Raw genomic sequence first — 25818 nt, forward strand, 5'->3', positions numbered from 1 at the left:
TAGGATTGTGCCATCATCAGACATTTGTGCCTGGCACTTGCAGCAATATAAGCAGTTTCGTACAATGATATGAATTGACTGCTTCATGAGCTATTGATTGCATATTCATATGGTAGCAATTTGTATAGTGATGAGTAGTGGTCATGTTGTGCAGTTGTTGGTTAATTTGGCAGCGTTGATAGGCAGGGTTTGATATGTAGTGATATGACATGTTTGAGCAGTGGTCAATGATGAGGAGTGGTATGTTTGAGCAGTAACATGCAGTGATCAATTTGAGTAGTGTTGGAACAGTGTTGTGTAGTGGTCAGTGGTCAGTTGGAACAGTGTTGCAGTGTTGTGTAAGATATTCACATTGAGCAGCATAGGGTTACCTTCTATACATCAGTCTTATATTGATTCAGAGCACAGGGGGATCTAGTCTGAAAATTGTGAAACATGGTTCGTCGACTCGTCAGGGTGGTAAGGTGGTGCAAGACAAGTGATTGGAGTCAGCTTCAGGTTGGAGCATAAGAACACTTTAGGGTGGCAAAGTGGTGCTAGGGCAGGTTGTAGCCTACAACAAGGCATTGGAGCGCCCTTTCAGTTGGAGTTGATAAAGCACAGGGCGTTGGAGCATCCATCTAGTTGCAACTGGTATTATATACGGTGTTAGAGCATTCGTCAGGTTGGAACCTGAGATCTAGGGCATTGGAGCATCCTACCATTTGCAGTTGGTAAAATAGGGTGTTGGAGCATCCTACAGGTTGGAGCCTGTAAATCAAGGGGTTGGAGCCTCTTTCATTTGGAGCTAAAAAATTGATGCAATTATTTTTTTTGAAAGAGAAGTCAATTACTAAGAAGTGTTCGGTGGTTTTACCCAAAGGGGGTTTTCCACCTAAAAATCTTGTGTCTACGGTTTCTATCTTCATGCATTGTTGTATGGTATTGTTTATTGGTTTTTATATTTGATATTGAATAATAATAATACTGCAAAAGATTAACTAATGCTAATTGCTAAAAATATTGATTCATCCCTCTTAGTATTTCCAACAAACTCTTTACTAGCAAACTACTTTTAACAAACAAAAAAATATTTTTTATTTTATTTTATATATATATAAAGAATGATATATATATATATAAATATAATGGCATATATTTTTTAAAATTTTAAATAACAAAAATTTAAATTATTATAAAAATTATTTATTATAAATTCAACATTATTAAACTTCCGTGAAAAGAATAAAAGTATTTTTCTAATCAATTAATTTAAATTCAAATAACATGTATAGGATATTAAACTTGGGTAAGAAAAATAACACTGTTTGTTCTAATCATTTAATCTAAATTGAAATAACAAATATATAAATCAAAATATATCTAAATAAAATGTATATAGAATCAATATAATAGATAATATTCAATTATAATTATTATTAATATTATTTTTACCACTAAATTATAAATGAAGATAATCTATCTCTCTACATGTGACATTAAATACATGTGATAGATTTGACCAAATTTATTATAATATGAGAGTTTATAATCATATGTTTTTATAAGGTCATGTTGATGGAGTGCAATGTACCACATGATTTCACTCATGGAAGAATGAGAGCAGTGATATTTATGTATTTGAGGATCCTCTACAAAGGCATGACTTCAACGTAAGCAAGGGTTACTTAATGCATTGAGATTTTCTAAAAATGAATAGTGATTTCATTTGCAATATGCAAGATCGAGCCAACTGCCAATGCTATGATTGTACTTGGGAGTTGGTAAAGGTTGTTTGCTCTTTAGATTTTGGGTAACGTTGACAAAAAACCAAAACAATCACAAGTACAAATAGTATTGCAAGAGTATAAATCACAAATTTGACAAATCGACAACTAAGTCCCTCGTTAATAGAGAATTAAATAATTCATAAATAGCAAGATTTGACATGTGTTATATTAATCAACTTTTATGACACTTGGTTGCTGTGGAGAATTTTTTTATTTTTATTTTTTAAATAAATTTTATTTTTGACAAATCTATTTAAAACCACATAAAATTAGTCATTTCGTTAATATTAGACAATCAGAAAAATTTAATTTTAATTTTAATTTAAAAAGAACTAATAATAATAATAAAATATCTAAAGTCCCCCTGGGGTAGCTCAAATGGCGATGGCCGTGGAATGAAGTCTCACCGAACTGGAGATCTTGGGTTCGAATCTTGTGCTACCCTCCCCCCATAGCGCGGTGAATAATGGACATGTAAAACTTGAAAATCGGAGAGTCCTACCAAGCTTTAAAAAAAATATCTAAAATATTCAATTTAATATTATTAAAAATTTTAAAAACTTGATAAAACCTGTTTATAAAATTGAAAATTAATTGAAAGTAAAACATTAATTTGACAAACTAATTACAATAAATTACTTTCAACAGATATAATAATAACATAAAATCTTACTCAATTTCATTACGTCACTACTCTTCAATACCTCCTCAACTAAAAAATCATTTACCTTCTCACCCACAAAAATCATTCAACGAACTTGATAATTTCATCTCAACATGTTTAAATATAAAAATGTCACTTGATGAATACTTCGCAAGGCTCCCTTTATTTTTCTAATAAACTTTCTCTTACGGGTCGGTAAGCAGCATCATCATCATCACTTTTGCAATAATAAATAAGCTTTAAAATAGGTCTTCTTTAACCTCACACTAAAAGGTACGAAACAAAATAAACAAGCAAATTTCCCTACTAATCCAATGTCTTAAAATTATTGAGGTGCTAGTCATTGCTACTGTCATTGTTGGTGTATTGTAACCTTGTAATCAACCATGAAGATTGCTCTAAGGCTTGAAACTAGCTGCTTGATTGATGGGTGTATTTTTAATTAATTTGTGGGGTTTTTAAAAATGCCACAAGCCTATTTGGAGGTAGTCTAACATTTACCAAATAAGACTTATCTTGTCATCGTGAGGGTTATGCTTATTATTTCGATCAGAAGTACTTGTAAGGTTCCCGGATCCTTCATTAATCACCACCTCCTGAGGGTTGTATGCATTAGTTGCTATGTTCTCTTGCTATTTTTGATTCTGATGCAAGCCTAGATTGTTAATACGAAGTCGGAATCTTCCTTCCTAGTTTTGTATGAAATATACATGATTTATATGATGCTGATGAATCTTTCCTGCAGAAACATAATTCCTTAAACATGTAGATCCATTAGAGAGTACTCGAGATTGGTTGAGGTAAGGCCTCAATTGATATTCTGAAAAGGAGAAGTAGAACTACCCTGGAATTGTAAAGCAAAGGGAGCCTTTGTAGGATGAAAACATGTAGATCCATTAGAGAGTACTCTAGATTGGTTGAGGTAAGGCCTCAATTGATGTTCTGAAAAGGAGAAGTGGAACTACCCTGGAATTGTAAAGCAAAGGGAGCCTTTGTAGGATGAAAACATGTAGTGGGAACTGACCCAATGGGAATTTACTTGGATATCTGAACTAGGTGCCCATCAGTCATGATCTGCTTATAGTTGAAAGTGTTGCAAGAGACTAAAAGCTAATCGAAAAAAGCTTCTTAGTTGGCCGTGGTAGATGACCCCTTAGAGCAATTTGAGAAAATATTGGCGTTGGAGAATGTTTCATTGCAGCTATCTCAGACAATGACTGGAAAGGCTCATAGCAACAAAGATAACTGGAGCTAAGGACTCTTTGAATGTTGTTACCTAGGCAAGGACTGTTACAGTGCTCATGGGAGTGGAAGACAATGGTACTGGAGATGAAATCACTACTGTTAGAGACAACTTCTTAAAGGAAGCAACATTTATTTATGAAAGAAAATAAAAAGTCACCATGCCTGCAGATTTAAGGATTGCCTAGTTACGGGGGAGAAGGTGGATCAACATCTACAAAATATGCGGAGGGAAAAGAGAACATCGAACATGAAAGACACCCTGATGTACCTTTAAACGTTGCTGCCAAATTTCTTGAGGGTGCCAACCCTGAGGGCTTAAACCCCCCAAAACACTAGCAAACTTTGAAGAGACCAGGTGGGTGCATTTGGGTCCTTCACATGGTGACATGGACCCCATCTTCCATCAAGGCAAGGCCAAACCATTTCAATGGGACCACACCATACATCACCATAACTTTGACACCTAGCTAAAGGTGTTCCAAAGCTACTACAACGCGCCAGAAAGTCCATCAGTATTAACCTTGATTTATGGTGTGAAACTACTTCATTTAGTGGCCACGTTTTTTAACACTTAACAAGGTTTGATGTTGTAAAGGCATGGCCACCACCAATGATAGCCTAGAACAAGAGGACCAAGTCCATCCTGTGCACTAGTTGTTAGCATGATCCTAATAATATGCATGCCCAGGATATATGTGCCTAATTAGTCACTCTGGTCAGCCATTCGCAGTGAATGTCATTTCCATGAAAAAACACAACCATTGATATTGTCAATGAGCTGGTATCCCAAATTAAAATAAATAATGCACCAAGGATGTTCTCTCTGATATTTATTTTCATATTCAGGCCCTTTAGGTTGTTATGAATTCAACAGAATAACAGAGAGTTATATAACATGGCATCTTATATTTATTTTTTTAAACATTGTGTCAGGCACAGTACTGAAAAAAATGTATAAACAAGATTTTGACATTATGCCCCGCAACTAGTGATTGTGATCTTAAGTAGAGAAATATTGTAATAGAGGAGATGAGATTTTGACATGTTCACTGGCATCTATTGATTGATCAGAACGTTATTATGTACAGCATAATAGCAAGCTCAGAGTTTAACTAGAGATCTTGAAACCAAGCATTAGATTAATGTACAGGAATTGCATATAGATTTTGGAGCTGCTATTAGTACTGTCATTGCATACCAAAATGATTACGGTCTAGTAGATCTATATTTCAAAAGAATGGTTGATGAAAAAACTTTTCATCAATGGCATACTATATAGCAAAGCAGAAGCAATGCCATCAAGAATCACAAAGTGAAGCCATGTCTTTCATCTTTCTTAAAGCAGTTTCAACTCTCTGCCTCTGCTGTTTCATAGTCTCTAATAATGAATTGAGCTCTGGCAACGACTCTTCACAGCAGCAATTAATATTTCCCATCAATCTTTGAATTCTTCTTAACTCTGAGACCTCCTGTTCATACAATTTCCGCTGAACTTCAACTTGATCTTTTGTTTCTGGCTGTGGTTTATAGTGCATTTTAAGCAGTTCCAGCCTATTTATAGCTTTTCGTGCAACTTTGGCAGAGCATTTACTTTCTTTATATGCCAATTGCATCTTTGCTTCTGCCTTTTTCACATTTTCCTGAGCTTGAGCTAGAAGTTCTTTCTGAGTAACCACAAAATCTTGAGCTTTTTTGTAGATTTCTAAATCTCTGTCTGCAACCTCCTGACTGACTTTAACAAACTGTAGTCCCTCAACCAACTCAATTTCCTTAATCTGTAGCTCTTTTTCTAAGAAGCCTGAATCACCAAAGTACAGTTCAATTAATACAGATTTTGAGCATCACTTCTAATAGTCATCTAGAAAGACTCAAGTTCATAATGTTGCCCTATTAAGTAAAACAAACTGACTACAATTGAACTTATGCTCATGGACCCCATCATAGAAAACAGCATACAAAAAATCTAGATAAACTAATGAAACTAAGTTACCATTAATACTCTTTGACATCTTCTGTGTCATCTTATCTTCTAAAATAGAAACCAACAACTGCCGCAAATCAGAGCATGTGCTTTGCTCTAATGATTCATGTGCTTTTAGAACCTTGCGATGCAAGGCCTTTAACCTTTTTCTCTCTGTACCATCCATGACAATGATTGCAGATTTGAGATGTTTCTGCAGAGTATCTCTGGATTCTGTGTCAGATGCATTTTCCAATCTTTCCTTCCAAAAAGGAAATAGATCACACTTTATGGAACAAACAGGGCACAAAAATTCACAATCAATGTTTCGCTCCTTTACAACTCCTCCAATTTTTTCTTTAATGGTACATTCTAAATGGAAAATATGATAACAGGAACACTTTATATAGTTCCATGTTTCATTTGGCTGAATAGATACATTACAGATATAGCACATGCAACCTGGACAAAAATTCATATTTAAAGAACAAGATTTGCAATTACAAGGGCCAGTTGCCACTGCCACCCTGCGTTTTACACTGTTGTTATCCTTAATGTCATCGAGGCATTCATTGTCCAAGCAATTACCCCTACCTTGTTCACAATCTCCAATATCAACACTAAGTTTTAGATCAACCAGATCACCATTGTTAACATGCTGAGGAGTAACTGTTGTGTCTGTAACTGTTTGATCAAGTATACCCACTGATTCATGATTTGAAAGATCCTTGTATTTTCTATCTGCTTCATTGTACATATTTCCACAAGAATGCCTCCTTTCACTTATGTTGGCAAGAAATTTCTCTTCAGATACTCTTTCCATATCAGGAGTCCAAAACAATAATTCAGCATTCTGCTTTTCTGCTACCATCGTACTTGAATGAGGTATAAGACACCCTCCCATCTTAGGAGAGTCAATGCTGATAGCAACTTGTCTTTCAAGCCCTTTTTGTTTTCCTAACTCATTGCCAACAAAAGAAGTTAACGCATCTTTAATTGTCAGATAGTCCCTGCACTCTTTACAAGGCATATTCCTGTAACATGAACCTTCACATTGTCCAACAATGTTCAAAGATTCTGTGATGCCAGCAACTTTAAGTTTAGGGCTCGTTTTAGGTACCAAATGAACATTGGCGTGGTTATCAGCATACTGACCTCCAACAGATGGACCAACTGCACATAAATCTTTTCGAGCTTCTGATTTGCTTTGGCCTGTGAGAGATTGATCAAGTACACTAGTATCACTTACAAACTTTTCAACAACAAAGCGAATCCGATGCTCTTCCAGCAAGCACCAGAAGTGCTTGTATTTGCAATACCATTTGGTACAAAGTCTAATAAGTTCCCTCCTTCCCAGTGCTAACGGTGCTTCTTCATTTCTCACAAGTAAGACAAGAGCGTGAAGGACATTTTTGGGGAATGCCTTAACGCTCTCTCTTGTAAATGACCGACACAGTAAAGTTTTGCACAACTCATCAACCTGGACTTCACTGTTTTCCTTCAGCTCACCTGCCTCTATCAAAAACTTTTGTAAGACCTTTGCTGCCTCATCAAGACATGCTGCATGCTTTGCAACAGATTGACTGTCCTTTCTACCATTTGCCTCAAACAAACTACTTGAAATCTTCTCACCATCACGAATTTGAGGATTGGAATTATTGTTCACACTGTCTTTCTGCTTAACAATTGATCCATATACACAATGTCTGGCATGATGTCCTTTCCCATGGTGTCCTGCCACATGATGCCCTGCATGTTCCAGTGGACCACAAAATTTGCAAACCTGCGACATCACATGATGATAGTGAGTTTCGAATAGAAGCACCCCACAACGTAATAAATAACATCATCAAAGCTTAAGATACTGCTTGTGCTCTCATCAAGCCTCGGATAAATACTGCCTATAATGTGGTTTCCTTTTAGGTCTAAATCTAAACATCAAACATACAACGGCTAGTTGTAGACTGTCAGGAGCTGCCAAATGCCAATCACTGCTAGTCAATATGAGAAATATTCTGTCTTAAATTTCACATCAAATTTTCACATCACAAGGCTTAAACTGGTTAACATGGCCACTAACCTACCAATATATTTCCTAACAAGACAACAGGTTATGCGAGAAAGTATCACAACATCAAATGTAAAAAGAAATGCTGGAAATCAAAAGGATGTACAACTAAAGAAAACCTTTGACTTCTGCCTGAATGGTCTCTTCCTTTTCCGTCCTTGTGACACAGGCACTTCTGATATATCTTGTTTAACATCTCCTTCAGCTCCGGCAATGGCATTACCTGTAAGAGTTTGAAAACAAGATTTGTGTTACATGTATTGACTGCAATAATAGGATGACTGAAGAAATAAACCTTCCAAGAGAAGAAAAGCTGAATTGATACACAAAATAAAAATAACCTTTTATTATCAGTGCAAAGACACCTGTAAATGCAATTATGGGTATATGCATTTTAACACATGACACCGCAAAAGGGAAAATATATGTATGTATCACCTAATGCCAATTATGGAGAGTTTGATGAATCACTATCTGTAGAGAATTGAGATATATATAATAATGGAAGCGCAGAAGGAACTCCAGCGATAATCAAACATAATCTAGTACTGTGTTCTGATTGAAAGGTTCTTTCATCTTTCCTGGATGCTGGTTGTATTATCAAGAATATGCATTGCTGATTATTCTGAATATTCCATAAATGTTGTAAAATCACGATCCTACAACAGGACCAACATATTAAAAACCCATAATGTCTCAGAATAAAAACTACACTAGTCCTCATGAGTCATCCATTGAACAATATTAGGGGATCAAGGTTACTGTTTCTTTAAATTGATAAAAATATGTGAAAAATATACATAGCCCACCAGAACACAATTACCAAGGAACAATCTGCACTCCCAGTTTGTGTGAAACTGGAAAATAAGCAAGGATAAATTAGGCCATTCTGCTGATGTTGTAATTTTCCAATTTTTTTGGGATAAAAATAGAATGTTCTCTGAAATTAGTAAATTAGATCTTCCATTTTGATTTAAATAGGCCAAGTCAAAGTTAATCCAAAGGTTTTAGTGAGTTATCAAATGAGGAGTGCATGCTGATAAAAATTTTGAAGGCTTCTTGTTGATCTGTAAAAGCATCAAGGTGCTTTTGACATGATCAGAAGCTTTAACAGGAAGTAACTAAATATTTAGCAAGAAGCTATTTCTAACAGTAAATGTCTGAAGGGTATTTAGTTTGAGAGCAAGTAGATCAATTTTAGTGTGAATATTAAAGATTAACCATGCATTTTAAAAATAATAACCTGGAAGCAGAAAATTTCAGGACTCCACGGTCACAACAAAAGAGCAACTGTCAAAGGAGATTGGCAAGGTCACAAATTGTCTGCAAATAGTCTGAGGAGATAAGCGGTAAGAAGGCAAAGAGACAAGGCTCCAGGTTGATAGGCAACTAGAAGTGTCAAAAAGACTTTCCAACAAATAAGGAGACTCTAGTTGAAGGTCAGATTGCATTTCATGACACTGTAAATGGAAGGTAAGAAAGAAAACAGGATGGCATGTGGATGAGCTGGAATGAAGGGATCCCCAAAAGCCCAAAGACTGGTGGGAATCCGCAGGGAGGCATGTTGTTGCCAGGATCTGCCTTCTCTCCACCTATTTCTGTGCTTGGGTCCCATCCAGGGCATGGGAGATTGCACTTGAATCCTTTGTTTTCTGATCACAGTGCAGCAAAAAGAACAAGTATTGAGGGCAGGATTCTTCTCAAGAAAGAAACCCACTTCAAGACTTTCTATCGGTTGAATCTGAACCCAAATGAGAATGAATCTGGTTTTATTCCTGTTACCCATCATTTTGCATGAGGCTTATACTAGTGAATTTTTTCACTACCCTTTGTGATTTTCATCACAAAGAGCTTTGGAAGCTTGGATTTTTGGAACTTCCCTTGTTCGGAGCTTATTGACATATCTTTCTTGGAGCATATGTGATATGTAAGGGATTTTTTCTTTGTGGGATGCATAACTATTTGGTGTCAATTCTTGAAGTCCTCGCTTGCTATTTGGCACAGAAAGATTGATAGTGAATTTTCAAGTCTTCTACAAAACTAACAAGATTGATCCTTTGAAGGGTAAAGTGTAACACTTGGAAGGAAGGCGTTTTGGGGTAATTTCTCTCCTTCTTCCTTTTTTTATTTTGATAAGCAATCCATTCCTTGCTTTGTCTATCCATTAAGAACCCTAGCAAGGGTTTTGACTACATTTATCAAACTATAGTTGATTTTGTTAGTGAAGGTGCTCCTTTTAAGCCGCCTTCTTGTAGGGTCTTGGTATTTATTTTCATCGTGATTAGACAGGAGACTATTGAGTCATTGGCCCTAATCTCCTCATCGTAAAGAAATACTTTGAATCAAATTTATAGATCAGCTTGCATACTTTAAAAACAAATATACTTTCTTCATAGTTTACATCTAGATCAATTTGCTAGTATAAGGCATAAATTTATTACTGTTTATATCTTGGAAAAGGGTTGTTAATAGATTTATTTCTAATCTGAAATTTCTGCATGTAATATCTCTTAAACAAATTTGGAATTTGGTCATTTGTTTCTTAGAAGCAAGTTTGTTGAGTTTCATTGCATAATTCTAAATCGACTTGCATCATTTTCAGTGTTGAGTTGCATTGATCAATACATCTTTATGGCTAACACAACTTGTTGATTTTTGTGTACCATTGGCAGTGTTTTTAAAACCGGAACCGGTGACCGGACCGGTCCACCTAATGAACCGGTTTACCGACCGGAACCGGTCTAACCGGGACTGGTTTGGTCTAAACGAACCGGTTTTTAAAAAATACATTAAATAATTAATTTTTAATGAAACAAAACTATTTTTAAGATGTAAAACCATGATTCCAAGCCAATAGAGACAAAATATGCAAAGTTTGCTCATTTATATACCAACAGCTCAACTATAACTCTGCTACAACAACATCAAGCATGAAACCCTAGCACCTCAATAGTTCTGCTGAAGGTACATATCATCATGTGCACTAAGCCAAACAAACACACACTGGAGACTGATACAGACCATCAACAAACTCTGTCTTTTCCCAACAATTGTATGTCACTGTCAAAACTTAGTTGCAGGCCTCAGCTGCACTTTGTCCAACCACACGATCAACCCAGCTTAGCAGTCTTAGTCGTATCTTGCAACTTTGATCAATGAGATGATATTTCCATTGCCATAGACTTCAAATCTGATCAACATATGAAAACCCTAGTAGATTCTTGACAGTGATTAGGTATTCAACAATAAGAAACTTCTACTCATTAATAACATCAAGCAGTGTAACAACTAGCCCATCAATTCAACATCATCATTAGAATCTAACGAGCATATTATGTCTTAACAAGCTTGCCAATAAACTCAATAATACATGTCACTGTGATCATCTTAGCTAACATCCATAAATGGCTGGCACAGTAATATGGCATCAATGAAGGTTAATACACAAACCCTTGCAATATTAGAAACTCTGCATACTTAGTCATGTTAACTACCAGCCAAGGATCATAGATAGAAAATTAGCTTGATGTTTAGACTCAGACCATTGCTGGAATCATAGATGTTACTAATGAAAGTATCCTGAAGATATCAATCAATATTGATTATCAATGCTGATACATATGCCCTTCTACTTCACTCCTAGAGGTGAATCTGATCAAGGAACTTGTCCTACAGTGACCAACTATTTATATCACAGATCTGAAGGGAATTTGCTGCAGCTTTTTGGTCACAAGTTTGGGCTTGTCAAAACATCCAGAGGATTCATCAATGTTGCACTTCATGACCTCACCCACAAGTACAATTTCAATATGATTTTTAAATGATCTTAGGAGTATTGTACCTCAAACTTCAAGGATCACAAATTCTTCTTCAATGATGCCACAGAATTTTGCTTCAGTTTAGTTTCTAGAAAGGACTGAATATGTCTAACAAGGACAATCCACCACAATGTACTGTTGTTCCTTGCAAAAATTAACCATTGTTTGATCTTGATTCACTGCAAACATTTCAGAGAATTTGCAACTGGTGTGGAGGCTTGAAGTGAGCTTGATCTAGGTCTGATCACAAGCTTCAAATCAACGGCAAAATCAATGACAAACAATCAAACCTTTCTCCAGATCTTATGTGAAAGAAGTTTCAGGTTAAACTCGAACCAAGGATAATTAGTAAGCTAATCAAGGAATGCCTCAGCTCGGACTTTAGCCTTGTCTACATACTGTTGCGCAGATTAAGGTTTGATTCAGCCTCAGGAATGCCTTCAATAGCCTGCATACAGATTCAAAACCAAACTGTCCATAAACCGGCCGGTTCCGCCCTAAACCGGCCGGTTTTGACCGGTTAGGGCCTGTTTTTGGGCACATAAGGTAATAAACCGGGTTTGCTAGGCCGGTTCGGACCGGCCAGGCCTCCAACCGGCCGGTTAGACCGGTTACCGATTTTTAAAACTATGAGGTCCATTGGGAGGTATTCCCGCATGACTAGAGGATCTTCAAGTCGGCCCAGGAGAGGTCAAGTCCACCAGCCAGTGAAGGGATGTGTCCCCTGGGTTGTCATTCCCCCTGGATGTGTATAAATAAGATATTAAGATGCTTCATTAGGAGACCAATGAACATCAAGTCTTTTTCTCTCTATATCACCAAGTTTGACCAGCATTCTCGAGGCCAAACGTGTGAGAAATCAACCAAGTCTGACAGAAACAATTTAACTGAACTTGACCACAGTGATTTGACCAGATTTGACTGGAAGGTGTTGACCGAATCAGACAGCAGGGCCAAATTTGACCGCAGGCTAAAGGTTTGACCGAATCAGACTTTTGTCTGGTTTTGATCAGCTGCTGAATTTGAACAAGTTTGACTGGTATTTTGACTTAGATATTGGCACAGATTTCTAGACAAACTGCTGATTTGTAAACCTTGCTGAAGAATAATTTCTCCCAAGAAAAGTTGTTGGGTTTTCTCCCATGGTTGGGTTTCCCAAGGTAAAATTATTGTCTCTATTGTGCATGATTGTATTTCTATGATCTTTACTATCTTCGCTGCATTTACTGTTGAGATTTTCTTAGTGTAATTATTCAATGATAGCAGTGTCATAAAATGTTGTGTGAAAAATGATTGGGAAATAATTATCTGGCGGAAAATTGTATTCTATTGTACTTGCTTTAGAAATTCAACATGGTATCAAAGCTTTGTTGAATAAGCAGCCATTGAAGTAAGCCTAACAGACAGTAATCAGCAGATTGATTGGATCTATTGTTAAAATAGTGCCAAGTCTTAGAGTAGAAGATAGGTTGGATGATGCTACTAATTTCAAATCATGGAAGACCAGGATACTTCTTATCTTGGAAGAAAATGACCTTCAAGATCATGCGAAGGAAGTCATTACCAGTGTTTTTAAAACCGGAACCGGTGACCGGACCGGTCCACCTAATGAACCGGTTTACCGACCGGAACCGGTCTAACCGGGACTGGTTTGGTCTAAACGAACCGGTTTTTAAAAAATACATTAAATAATTAATTTTTAATGAAACAAAACTATTTTTAAGATGTAAAACCATGATTCCAAGCCAATAGAGACAAAATATGCAAAGTTTGCTCATTTATATACCAACAGCTCAACTATAACTCTGCTACAACAACATCAAGCATGAAACCCTAGCACCTCAATAGTTCTGCTGAAGGTACATATCATCATGTGCACTAAGCCAAACAAACACACACTGGAGACTGATACAGACCATCAACAAACTCTGTCTTTTCCCAACAATTGTATGTCACTGTCAAAACTTAGTTGCAGGCCTCAGCTGCACTTTGTCCAACCACACGATCAACCCAGCTTAGCAGTCTTAGTCGTATCTTGCAACTTTGATCAATGAGATGATATTTCCATTGCCATAGACTTCAAATCTGATCAACATATGAAAACCCTAGTAGATTCTTGACAGTGATTAGGTATTCAACAATAAGAAACTTCTACTCATTAATAACATCAAGCAGTGTAACAACTAGCCCATCAATTCAACATCATCATTAGAATCTAACGAGCATATTATGTCTTAACAAGCTTGCCAATAAACTCAATAATACATGTCACTGTGATCATCTTAGCTAACATCCATAAATGGCTGGCACAGTAATATGGCATCAATGAAGGTTAATACACAAACCCTTGCAATATTAGAAACTCTGCATACTTAGTCATGTTAACTACCAGCCAAGGATCATAGATAGAAAATTAGCTTGATGTTTAGACTCAGACCATTGCTGGAATCATAGATGTTACTGATGAAAGTATCCTGAAGATATCAATCAATATTGATTATCAACGCTGATACATATGCCCTTCTACTTCACTCCTAGAGGTGAATCTGATCAAGGAACTTGTCCTACAGTGACCAACTATTTATATCACAGATCTGAAGGGAATTTGCTGCAGCTTTTTGGTCACAAGTTTGGGCTTGTCAAAACATCCAGAGGATTCATCAATGTTGCACTTCATGACCTCACCCACAAGTACAATTTCAATATGATTTTTAAATGATCTCAGGAGTATTGTACCTCAAACTTCAAGGATCACAAATTCTTCTTCAATGATGCCACGGAATTTTGCTTCAGTTTAGTTTCTAGAAAGGACTGAATATGTCTAACAAGGACAATCCACCACAATGTACTGTTGTTCCTTGCAAAAATTAACCATTGTTTGATCTTGATTCACTGCAAACATTTCAGAGAATTTGCAACTGGTGTGGAGGCTTGAAGTGAGCTTGATCTAGGTCTGATCACAAGCTTCAGATCAACGGCAAAATCAATGACAAACAATCAAACCTTTCTCCAGATCTTATGTGAAAGAAGTTTCAGGTTAAACTCGAACCAAGGATAATTAGTAAGCTAATCAAGGAATGCCTCAGCTCGGACTTTAGCCTTGTCTACATACTGTTGCGCAGATTAAGGTTTGATTCAGCCTCAGGAATGCCTTCAATAGCCTGCATACAGATTCAAAACCAAACTGTCCATAAACCGGCCGGTTTAGGACGGAACCGGCCGGTTTGCTACAAACCGGCCGGTTCCGCCCTAAACCGGCCGGTTTTGACCGGTTAGGGCCTGTTTTTGGGCACATAAGGTAATAAACCGGGTTTGTTAGGCCGGTTCGGACCGGCCAGGCCTCCAACCGGCCGGTTAGACCGGTTACCGGTTTTTGTGGCCGGTTTTTAAAACTATGGTCATTACAGAGCTAGAGGGCGCTGAGGAGAAAGCCAAGTATAAGAGGAATGAAGTCAAGGCTAAGAGAATCTTGATAGATTCCAAAAAGGATCATTGGATTTCACATGTTGCTGAGTTGAAAACTGCCAAAGATGTGCATGACGCTTTGGTGGAGTTGTTCCAGAGTGACAACACTAGCAAGAAACTAACCTTGAGGTATCAACTTCATAGTGTCATGATGTCTAGATCATATTTTGTTGTCTCTTACCTTATGAGGGTCTCCCAGTTGAGAGATGAACTTAGAGCCATTGGAGATACCATTGATGACACTAAGCTTGTTACAATGACTCTCAATGGATTTCCTTCCTCATCAGAGCCATTTGTTCAAGGAATTTGTGCACGAGAAAAGTTGCCCAAGTTTGATAAGCTATGGATTGATTGTTTCCAAGAGGAGGCCAGATTGTTGTCCAAGGACAACTTGTAGAGACCTTAGGATGAAGAAACTCAAGCTCTTATAACTCATGCAAGGAAAGGAAAAGGAAGAAGAAATTTTGGAAGGCTTTATAAGAAGAATACAGGTAGAATACCCTCTCCAACTCAGGAACAAAAGAAGAAAGATATGTCAAAGATTAGGTGCTTCAATTGTCATGATTTTGGACACTATGCCTCTCAGTGTCCTTTAGAAGAATCAGAAGGAAAAGCAACATGCATCAACAGTCGATGTTGATGATGATGACAAACATCAACCTCAAAAGAACACAAAGGAATCTAAACTTGATGAGATTGCAAATGGACTTCAGAAAGAATACTTATTTTGACATTCATTAATGATTTTTTTTATGAAGGCCAAGCATGAGGTCTTCAACAGGATCCAGGAGTTTAGGGCTCAGGTAGAAAACTTGACAGGGAAGAAGATCAAGGTTTTGAGGTCAAATAATGAAGGAGAGTATACTTCCAATGACTTCAATGTTTCTTTCCAAGGAGGAAGGGATCAAGAGGGAGTTGACAGTTCCCTACAACCCTTAGCGATTTCTTCCTTGATCAAGAGATAAAAACTTCGAATCATTTTTTTCCTTTGATTTTCTGGTCAACCTCTTGTCCTTATATTTAGTATGCTTTAGATATCATAAAATGATTGCTTGGTTATGATTTTTCCTTTTTCCCATGGCCTCTTGAATGGGGTTTACAGAAAGGAATAACAGGTCCATTGTGGAGGCTGCGAAGGCAACGATTCATGCAGCAGATGACAGCATCGAGAAGTACAAAGCGAGGTTTGTGGCAAAAGGGTTCTCCCAAATAGAGGGAGTGGACTAAGAGGCTACTTTTGCTCCAATTGCCAAATGGTGAGGTTCTTGTATGGCCTAAGGACTCTGTTGGAATTTCTAAGTCTAACTGTTAAAAACCTTTCATGTACTTTTCTGATTTATTTTTGCCTACTTGTTCTGATTAATTAATAAGTTATTTACCATGTAAATACTGAAAATAAATACAAGTACATGCTCAACACATTACATATCATCAACTGAAGGAAACAAAAGAAGCACACAAGTGACATCGTTGTTTTTGGACCAATATCCCCAAAAAAACCCATTATAGGAAAACCGGTGCAGCTATTTGAGGATTTTATTATTATGCAGTTTCTGAATACAATCTGGGTGCCAAAACCGGCTCACCCAACAGAGAATAATCTCGGCAGTAGTACCTCTCTACTCGGAAGCAGATATTCTGGTTGAAACCCTAGATAAACACTCCAATAGTGCCCAGCTCTAATCTGCCCACAAAAACCCCAGGGTCAGCTTCTAGGGACTGCGTCAGCCCTTTCTGGCCCAGCATCTGCCCAGCGTCACCCTAGCTCGCCCTACATCAGCCTCTAGAGGCACTGCATCAGCCCTTAGAGCCTCTGCGTCACCCACACTGGCTCTCTAAGGCACTGCGCAAATCCTGGCTGCCTCTGCGTGAGCCTTGGCTGGCTGTGCGTGAACCTCTGGCTGGCTCTACGTCCCTCTCTCCCAGCTTTTGTGTTGATCCTCCTAGTACTATCTCTGCCTCTCTGCTTATGTATTCACTGCCCCTCAGCTGCAACTTTGATCACTCTTTCAACTTCCTTAGCAAACCCTACCCCAAAAAATCGAAATCTTGATCAACTCGGTGTGCTCTCCAAGTGACCCTCAAGCCTCCTTTTATACATTTCTCGTTGACAAATCAACGGCCGAGATTAAGTCCCTAATCAATGGCTAAGATTAAATCTGGCTTGATCCATGTCTTTTGGACCATTATAGCACAGTTTCATATTAAAACACATTAATATTTTATTTTCCCTAAGTTTAAACTTAGGGACTCCATTAAAAATATTAATTATTTTAACATCTTCTGAACTGTTTAGAATTTGCTCGAACCCTTTCTAGGTATTGGAGATCTCATGTGCTTTAGCGTCTCCAACAATTTTCATGGCTAGAGCACATCCAATGCTAACCCAAATCAACAGACTCGAGCATAGACTCAGTAGGAATGATTGGTGATCGTAAGGGAGGATTGTACAAATTGATAGGGCATCCAAGACCGCACTAGATGACCAGAAGAGCTTCTAGTTTAGAGGGAGCAGACAGACAAATAGAGTAGAAGGGGCAACCTTCCAAGAGGATGTCATGGGTTGAGATTGTCAAACTAGATGCTCGAAGACGAGAGGTCCCTAGGAGCAGTATGCCTTCTATGAGGGGACCATGCCAAAGAACAAGGTATGCTTCACTAGTAGAGGGAGCAGCAAGGGCAGGAGAATTTTCTTCCATGACAAAGGGAGTAGCTGTGAAAATATGGAAACCCCAAATTTCTACTGCAGCAACTGATTACGTTTCTCCTATTTGTTAATTACTGAACAAAATTATTTATTGTTTCCTACAGTAAGCACTGAAATGAATACACTGGCCTTCACCACTTAAATAAAATGCGGAAGCAAGAAAGAAATACACAACACTTTTACACAATTACTTTTGGACAAATGTCCCTGGAAAAACCCAATGTGGGAAAACAAGTGCAGCAGCTGAGGGTTTTATTATTATGCAATAGTTTTCTTGAATACAATCTCTGGATGCCCCGTTGGCTATCCAATACAAATAATATTACTGACAGAGAGATGAATGAGATTACCTCACATTATCACTAGAGATCCTGGTTGATCCAGCGACTGAATGGCTAGCCCATGGTTGCCTTTGCATTGTCTCTGCGTAGCCACTGCGTCAGCCCAGCGTCACATTGTCTAGGGTCTGCGTCACTCCTCCCAGCTAATCGATTTGCCTCTCAGATTCTGACTTCTATTCTCCCAGTCTCACACCCCAGTTTCCAGCTACAAAAATCGATCTCTCCAGCAAATTTCGGATCTCCTCAAAGGCTTTGTGCTGCCTCTACGTGGCCCTGCACCAACCTCTTTTGGCTCTGCGTTGCCTCTCCCAGATGTCTCTCTGTCTGCTCTGCTGATTATTCCCGGATCAAGAGAAATCTCCAATCGGAACTATCCCTGCCCCTCACTACAAAAGATCACTTCGAAATTCTTTCTGACAACTGCTCTGCTTCAGAAAATCGATCTTTTGATCTTCACTCGATGTGTTCTCCAAGTGCCCATTGATGTCCTCCTTATAATCCTCCAGTTGAGAAACAACAGCCCAGATTAGATTCTAATCAATGGCTCAGATCATTTGGACTCGATTTTTATCTTCTTCTACAAATTTCACCCACAGTTTAGATTAATACCCATTAATTATTTTAATTTCCTAAGTTTAGACTTAGGGACCCATTAAAAATAATTAATTATTTTAATAAAACTGTCTCCGGGTGGAATTCACCAAAACTATTTCTGTGTATTGGAGAATGCATGTGTCTAAGCCTCCCTGCAAATTTTGAGACTTAGAGCACATCTGATGCTACCAGAAATCGACACTCCCACTTAGCGAGGAATGTGCTCTAGCAATGCATCCTGCTAAAGCATCACTCTGTTTTGTAACATCTCTTTCTACGCTGTTGATGTCTGACATCCTGTCCACCAACTACCGCGCAAATGTTGCATATGTACTACTGCTGACCCTGCCACTGTCAACACTGCATCTGTACTGCAACTCCCTCTCAATTCTGCATTCGTGTTGTTGCTGGCACTGCCACTCCCAATACTGCATTTGCACTGGAACCTTCTCCAATTGTTGTTGCTACTGCATCAGCAATGGAAAAGCATCCCAAATTACTGAACTGGTGTTTAATATGATGCATCTCATTGTTGGAGTTCCGGCTGCTGCTAGTCTCTACGCTGACTGTAATGACCCATCTTTAATATAGAGAGCACAAGAATATTAGCATGCATACGATGCATGCATATGATAGCTACATATGCATGTATCGCATGCACTGCACTAGTAACTATATTCTAAATTAACTAAAAATATTAAATATCCTGACACTCCTTCAAATAGAAAAGTCGCATTCACCCATCAGCACACATATTACTTAATGCATCATGATTAATGAGCAATTACCAATGATATTAAGTTAAAAAGTATAAAGTAAAAGGGTTATAAAAGAAATAAATGTAAAAATTAAGTGAATTCTTAAAAAAGGTTATATAATTATCTATCCCAGAATTTTAATAAAGTATATTAATAAATTATTAAAAGGATAAATTAAACCAAAATAAAGTTCCTATGTATGAACTTAGGACATTTTAATTAAACAAATAAAATCTTTAATCAGAACAAAAACACACATCAATATATCTTTAAAAGAAAGATAACACTCACGTACATAGAAGAGGTGTCACGCAGAAAGGAAGCGGTGGGCTCACTGGTGGAGAGAGCGACCACCACCAAGGAACAGTACATAAGGAGAGGCCGAAGCAGAAAACAGGGGGGAGGAGAAACAGGAGGAAAATTTGTACACAGAGTTTATCATTAGGAACAATTGAGCCTTGCTTGTTTTGAAATTTCTGGGGACGGGGGAACAGTCTGCTTCAATTGAGAAGCTTACTGGACTGAGTATCGAGTTTATACTCAGTTTGGCTGGGTGGTTTTGGTCTTTTGGTAACAGAAGCGAGAGCAGTTTGAGGAATCATCAACTGCCGGAATACAGATAGGTACTCCATACCAAACTGAGTAATTCAGTTATATGAATGTTGGATAAGTCATTTAAGTTGTAAACAGATTTGAAGAAAACACATATTATGTTTTAAAGCTTTACACTCTGGTTAAATGATTCAAAGCCTTACATCTGGTATCAGAGCTCAGTTCAAACCCTTCAGGACCTTACAGGCCCTACATAACCGAAAATATATATATTTGCTTTGTCAAATTCTGCAACGTAGTTAAAAATGGAATCATATTAAGAACCAGGTTCAAAAAAAAAAAAAAAAATTAAAAAAAAAAAATCGAAAATTAATAAGTCAATTCGAAATTTAGTACGGGATATCCAGTTCCCGGATTAATAAGATCTAGAAAGACAGACTAAACCAACCTAATGAGATTTCCTAGTTGATAACTTATAATACCTCAACCTAAAGTGGTAAAATAGAATTTTTACATGCCTAACTAGTATCAGAAGAATCTGTGGATAACCAAGGTAAGGGTGACGTACAAAAGAAAAAGGAAAGAGGTAAGCTTCCTCGAATCATAGACTCAAGTTTTGATTGGTTTGATTAAAAAAAAAAAAAAAAATTCGTTTCACTCAAAATTCGGGTTAGTTATCAGAGGTGTGTTTTGTCTCATCCTGTGGCAATTATAAATTTTGGTTGTGTGAATACATATCTATTGATAGCAACGATGAAAATGAGAGCGTATTATAACTTTGGTCATATAAATTTGGTGCCTGGGTCGAATCTGTCGGCTGCCAAGGAAGATGAATTATTAGCCAAGGTAGAATTCTGAATTCTGTACCAGCGTGACATTTAGAAAAAAAAATAATAATATCGTAAATTTTTATTAATTAATCAACTGACTAATAGATTTATTATTCATAAAGTATGATAATATAATTCATTATGATATGTTGCAACTTAATTTTATTTTTATCAAAATCAAACATGAAACGTTACAAGTCCTGCAACATCTCAGCAATGATAATATGGGAGTAATTTGCAATGTTAATACGAGAGTGATGTTATTATAATATTATTTTATATAAATATTGTATTTATTATTTTATATAAGATAGCTTGATATTATTATATAAAATACATATATTTATGAAATATGTATTTTATAAATATATATTTGGGAGACTCAAATTCATAAAGTTTGTAAAATGAATAAGTTCAATAACCAAGTTATATTCCTTTGACAAAATAACTTAAAGATCTGTGAAAATTGGACAACTGTTGCGTTTTGAAATATATGTTGTCACCTTTAATCATGCTCGTTCTCTCTTTCCGATTATACATTGAGTAGTGCACAATAGATTGTGTAATATTGTGATGGTATTGGTAGTGCGGTAATGAATAATGAGTTATACACAAAGTAATAATAACAAAATAAAAATAAAAAAAAGAGTAAAGTGAATAGAAGATTAGTGCAATAATAGTAATAATAAAAGAGTAGGTAACAGGTTATAATAATGGATATAGTACAGTAAGAGAAAAGCCGCAAATTAAATAAGAAAGAAAATGTGGAGGAACAAGTCATTGAGTCTAATGCGGATTGTGTTGCTGTGGAGGAATTAAGTGGAGTGTTAGTAAAAGGTGCTAAGGAGGCTATTGTAAGAGTGACTAGAATCTTTCTTAGATAAGAGAAATCAGACATGTTCAATTGTTTCACCCAAGGATGCTCCACTGACAGACATCAAGGAATGCCAGATTTGATATTTAATGTAAGCAAGGAAGATCGGACAGCAATGCATGCCAAGGAACCTTCTCGGCAGGATCATTTACCTGCCAAAATGGAAGGAGTGCTAGACCGATTAGTGGATGGGGAGAAACATTGCACCTTTGTAGGTTGCATTAATAATCTAGATGCAAGTGATAATGCAGAAAGTGAAATGTGTGAGTTTTCAAGAAAGGGGGATAGATCAGTTGAAGTGGCAAGAGAGATTAACACTGTGAATGGATTCTCTTATGAAGTGATGGATGTTTTGGGATAAAAAGAAAGCCATTGGATGTCAGCCACTGTAGTGAAGCATCTCAAAGAGGAGTCTCTCAAGAATATTCAAAAGGCAGAAATGACAGGAGATTTAAATTCCTTTCTAGATCAAAGAAGTGAATGTGTTAGAGTAACTACACATGAAGATATTGCATTTGTAAATGTGCACGGTAGGTTGGAGTTGGTGATGTAAATGTTGACACTGATGTAGAGATGCATGTGACACAAGTTGACTGTAAGAATGCAGTAACTGAGGCAGCTTGTTCAGTGTCAGATTTTGTGTTGTTTTTGGATGTGTAAAAATCTAGTAGACATTAAAGTCATTAGTTGGAGCAATTCACATAGATAATGCAGGGAAGCATAGCACAGGGTCATTACAGGAAAATGCTGCTTTGGTGGAAAAACAAGGAGTTTTGGATTTCTTACCCTGCAAAAGCACTATGAAAAGCAGTGTGTTGGTGGAAAAGAGAATAGTTTTGGATTTGTCACTAGATGAAACCAGTGAGAATGATGTAAGAATGCATACTACATATGCCCTGGATGAAGCTGCCACAACAGTGCATTTGCAAAGATTGCCATTGTATGCTTGTAAAAAAAATTAAAAATTAAAAATTAAAAAATTAAAAAATTAAAAAAAAAAAAAATATATATATATATATATATATAGACACTAGAGGTACAATGGAAAGGTACGAAGGATCTAGCAAATTGGACTCTTTAAAGGTCATGGTAGGGTCCAAATACCACAATAATACCTATGAGCTAGTGAATTTGTAGAACAAATATTAAATTAGTACAATTAGCCATAAGTGATATTGTGGAAAAATAAGAAGCAAGACAAGGTCATAAATCTACATATTTTCTGTTGTGAACAAAAGCATTGGAATTCAATACAAGACATGGGCTTCAAGACAGAGAAAGGAAATTTATGTGCAATGCTTATCACTTTGGCCTGACATTTTGCACTAGCTTTTCAAGGAATGATTGTTGGGACAACATTCAGAGATAACTTAGCAGTCCTTATAATTGATGAATACAACCTGAGCATAGGTTCCATGAGCATAAATACAACCTATAGGGCCGAGGTACTAAAAGAGTACTACCATTTAAACATAAAGCAATGTATGGTGTATTATTGTTAGAGGAAATGTTCAGTACAAGATATGTTCCCCAAAAGTTGTTGCATACCATGCTTTGATCTAGGTATTTCGAACAATATATATATAAAAGAGCACAACAAACAACATTATTGTTAAAAGGAATGAATTGAGGTCTATTTTTGCTAATGACTACCCGCATGATGCATTTTGTTACCAAGTAAGATAATAACCCAGCTAGTTGGTACTCGAACAAAAACATACAGATCAATGAATGTTTGAGACATAAGGAATCATATCGATCAAATTATTACATATATTGAAACGTAAGATTCGACAGCTCAAGAATCGTCTAGTAGTCCAAGTTAAGGTCCAAGGGGACAAGTATAGTCTTGGATCAGCTACTAGGGAAGATACGGAAAATATATGTCAAAAATGCCCCAACCTGTGTCAATTTTGAAGAACTTTAAACCATGTTTTGTATATATTTACTTTACTATAAATCAAAGACTCGTAACCATTTTAAAATGACCATATATAAACATGAACTTTTATGATATGATATCTGTTTAATTCCGCTAGTACATGGATACCAAGACGGAATATGTTATTGATCTTACTAAATTATAGTTATCAAAGTAAAATTTAAATATTTGAGTAATTTTGCTTCTGATGGGAATTAAGATATTATTATTTTGTTTCATTTATGCATATCAATATGATTGATGAGATAGAAATCAAAGAATGATTACATTTTAATATGAAAGCTAATGACATGAATAAAATATGGCAAAGTATGTTATACTGTAGTTGACATGTATGAATTATACATAAGTTATTTGTTTTTGAATATGTTAATACACCTTTTATAAATGCATGGACAAGTGTTTATGATTGCAGATAATATTTGTTACCAAAATGACCACGTGATGACAGAAATTTCAGAACAATTAAGGCTCAAAGAGATTCCATGATAGGGTATTAACCCTGATTCTATTGAGAGAGGTGGAGGTGTTGTCCACCGTTTATCCTCCGAACCTTGGAGTCATGGGAAGACTGTGCAAGTCACGCTCCCCTAGACATGTGATGATGGCTGTCAGATGCCTACTAGGGATCAGGTCGGTATAGCCGACACTGTTATCCTTGAAGTTTATGAATGGTTAGGTCAGTATAACTGACGCCATGGCATACTCCAGTAGAGGACGGATAGGATGGGAGAAGAAGAGATTAGGAAGGATAGGATGATTTTGTGATAGCCTGGGGAACCTGATGAAGTAAAACATGATCATTAAAGTTATAAAGCTAAAAGTATTCAAAACACCAATTTTATAGTGCCCTCACATTAAGTAAGAATTTAACCTCGATACACAATCCGAACAAGAATGTACTAATCACTATTATAAGTATTGATATATGATAAAAACTCTAACTTCGAGACGAAGTTTGCTGAAAGAAGGGTGTATTTTGGATTATATACGAGTTGGTAAACCTATGAATAAACTCAACATTTTCACCATATTTCTTACTAAATGTATATTCATTTTATTTATGAGAATTAGGTATTTAATTAACACTTTTGATAAATAATTCATTTATCTTATATTTAGATATTCTTCATGAGTAGTTGATATATATACTAGTGCAATGTATATGATGCATGCATATGTAGCTATCATATGCATACCTCACATGCATGCTAATATTGCTATGCTACTCGTGATTCGAGATAGGTTGTTACATACACCCCTCCTTTAGAAAACTTCATCCTGAAGCTAAGGGTTTATAGAGTATATCGATAATTCTTTTAGGGTATGTAAGGATTGTGTTCTGTGATTGAATTTTCATTTATAGTTGTAAGGACACTTTAAAATTTGTGATTTGAACGTTGATAGGTTTATAATTTTAATAGTTAAGGCTGATATGTTAAAAAAATAAAATAATATTTAAATCATTATGGCTATATACTATTTTAGTAAATTAAAACACCAACCATCATAGTTAAAAGTGATTCCATACTATGTTGTAAAGTCATCTGATTCAATTAAATGCAAGAAGCATGATGAGGCAACCACTGTTTAACAGAAAATAATATTCTTTTATAAAGACGGTGAACGAATGCGTAGAGGTGGAGGGACCTCTACTATTTAAGAGAGGAAGAAGGGTTTCGAAGGGGGGAAAATCTTTTGGCTGTTGGGGGAAGCACAATTGAGAGGAGGAAAATTTGTAACAAGAGATTACAGACAGTAAGGACTGAGCCTTGTTTGTTTCTGAAGTTTTTGGGCACGGGGGAACAGTTTGCATCAATTGAGAAGCATTCTGGACTGAGTACCTAGGTTGTACCCAGTTTGGCTGGGAGGTTTTGGTCTTTTGGTAACGGGAGCGGGAACTGGAGCAAATCAAACATCTTCAGCCAGGGCTTTACAAAAATTGCAGCCAGGACAAAATTACAGTAGAACAATTATAGTCGAGCTTCACAGCAGAGCAGACAGGTTGGTTTTCATTAGTTTAATTATTTAAATTCTGTGTTAAATTACATATTCTGATTTTAAACCTTATGAACATGTTCTAAATTTATACAAAACTTCGTATATCTAATTAATTGACTCGATGAGAAGTACTTACCTGATCTGCAGCGGATGAAGATGCTTCAGAACTTCTCTAGTTCGCTCTCGTTACCAAAAGACTAAAACCACCCAGCCAAACCGAGTACAACCTA

At 36.7% G+C, this 25818-nt stretch overlaps 1 protein-coding gene across 1 annotated transcript in view; it reads right to left on the reverse strand.

The window, feature by feature from the left end:
- Nucleotides 1-4838: 4838 nt before the first annotated feature.
- Nucleotides 4839-25818, reverse strand: part of LOC149246967 (uncharacterized) — a 226977-nt gene continuing 205997 nt past the window's right edge. Inside the window, exons 4-6 of the mRNA XM_089458069.1 lie at nucleotides 7826-7929; nucleotides 5669-7421; nucleotides 4839-5476 (exon numbers count right to left, since the gene is read on the reverse strand). Coding sequence (XP_089314195.1) covers nucleotides 4977-5476; nucleotides 5669-7421; nucleotides 7826-7929 — 2357 coding nt within the window. The 3' untranslated portion in view covers nucleotides 4839-4976. The remainder of the gene's footprint in view (nucleotides 5477-5668; nucleotides 7422-7825; nucleotides 7930-25818) is intronic.

The sequence above is a fragment of the Pinus tabuliformis genome, chromosome 7, assembly GCF_031772625.1.
Source record: "Pinus tabuliformis cultivar Carrire ecotype Pingquan chromosome 7, CPIR1, whole genome shotgun sequence".
Taxonomy (NCBI): Eukaryota; Viridiplantae; Streptophyta; class Pinopsida; order Pinales; family Pinaceae; genus Pinus; species Pinus tabuliformis.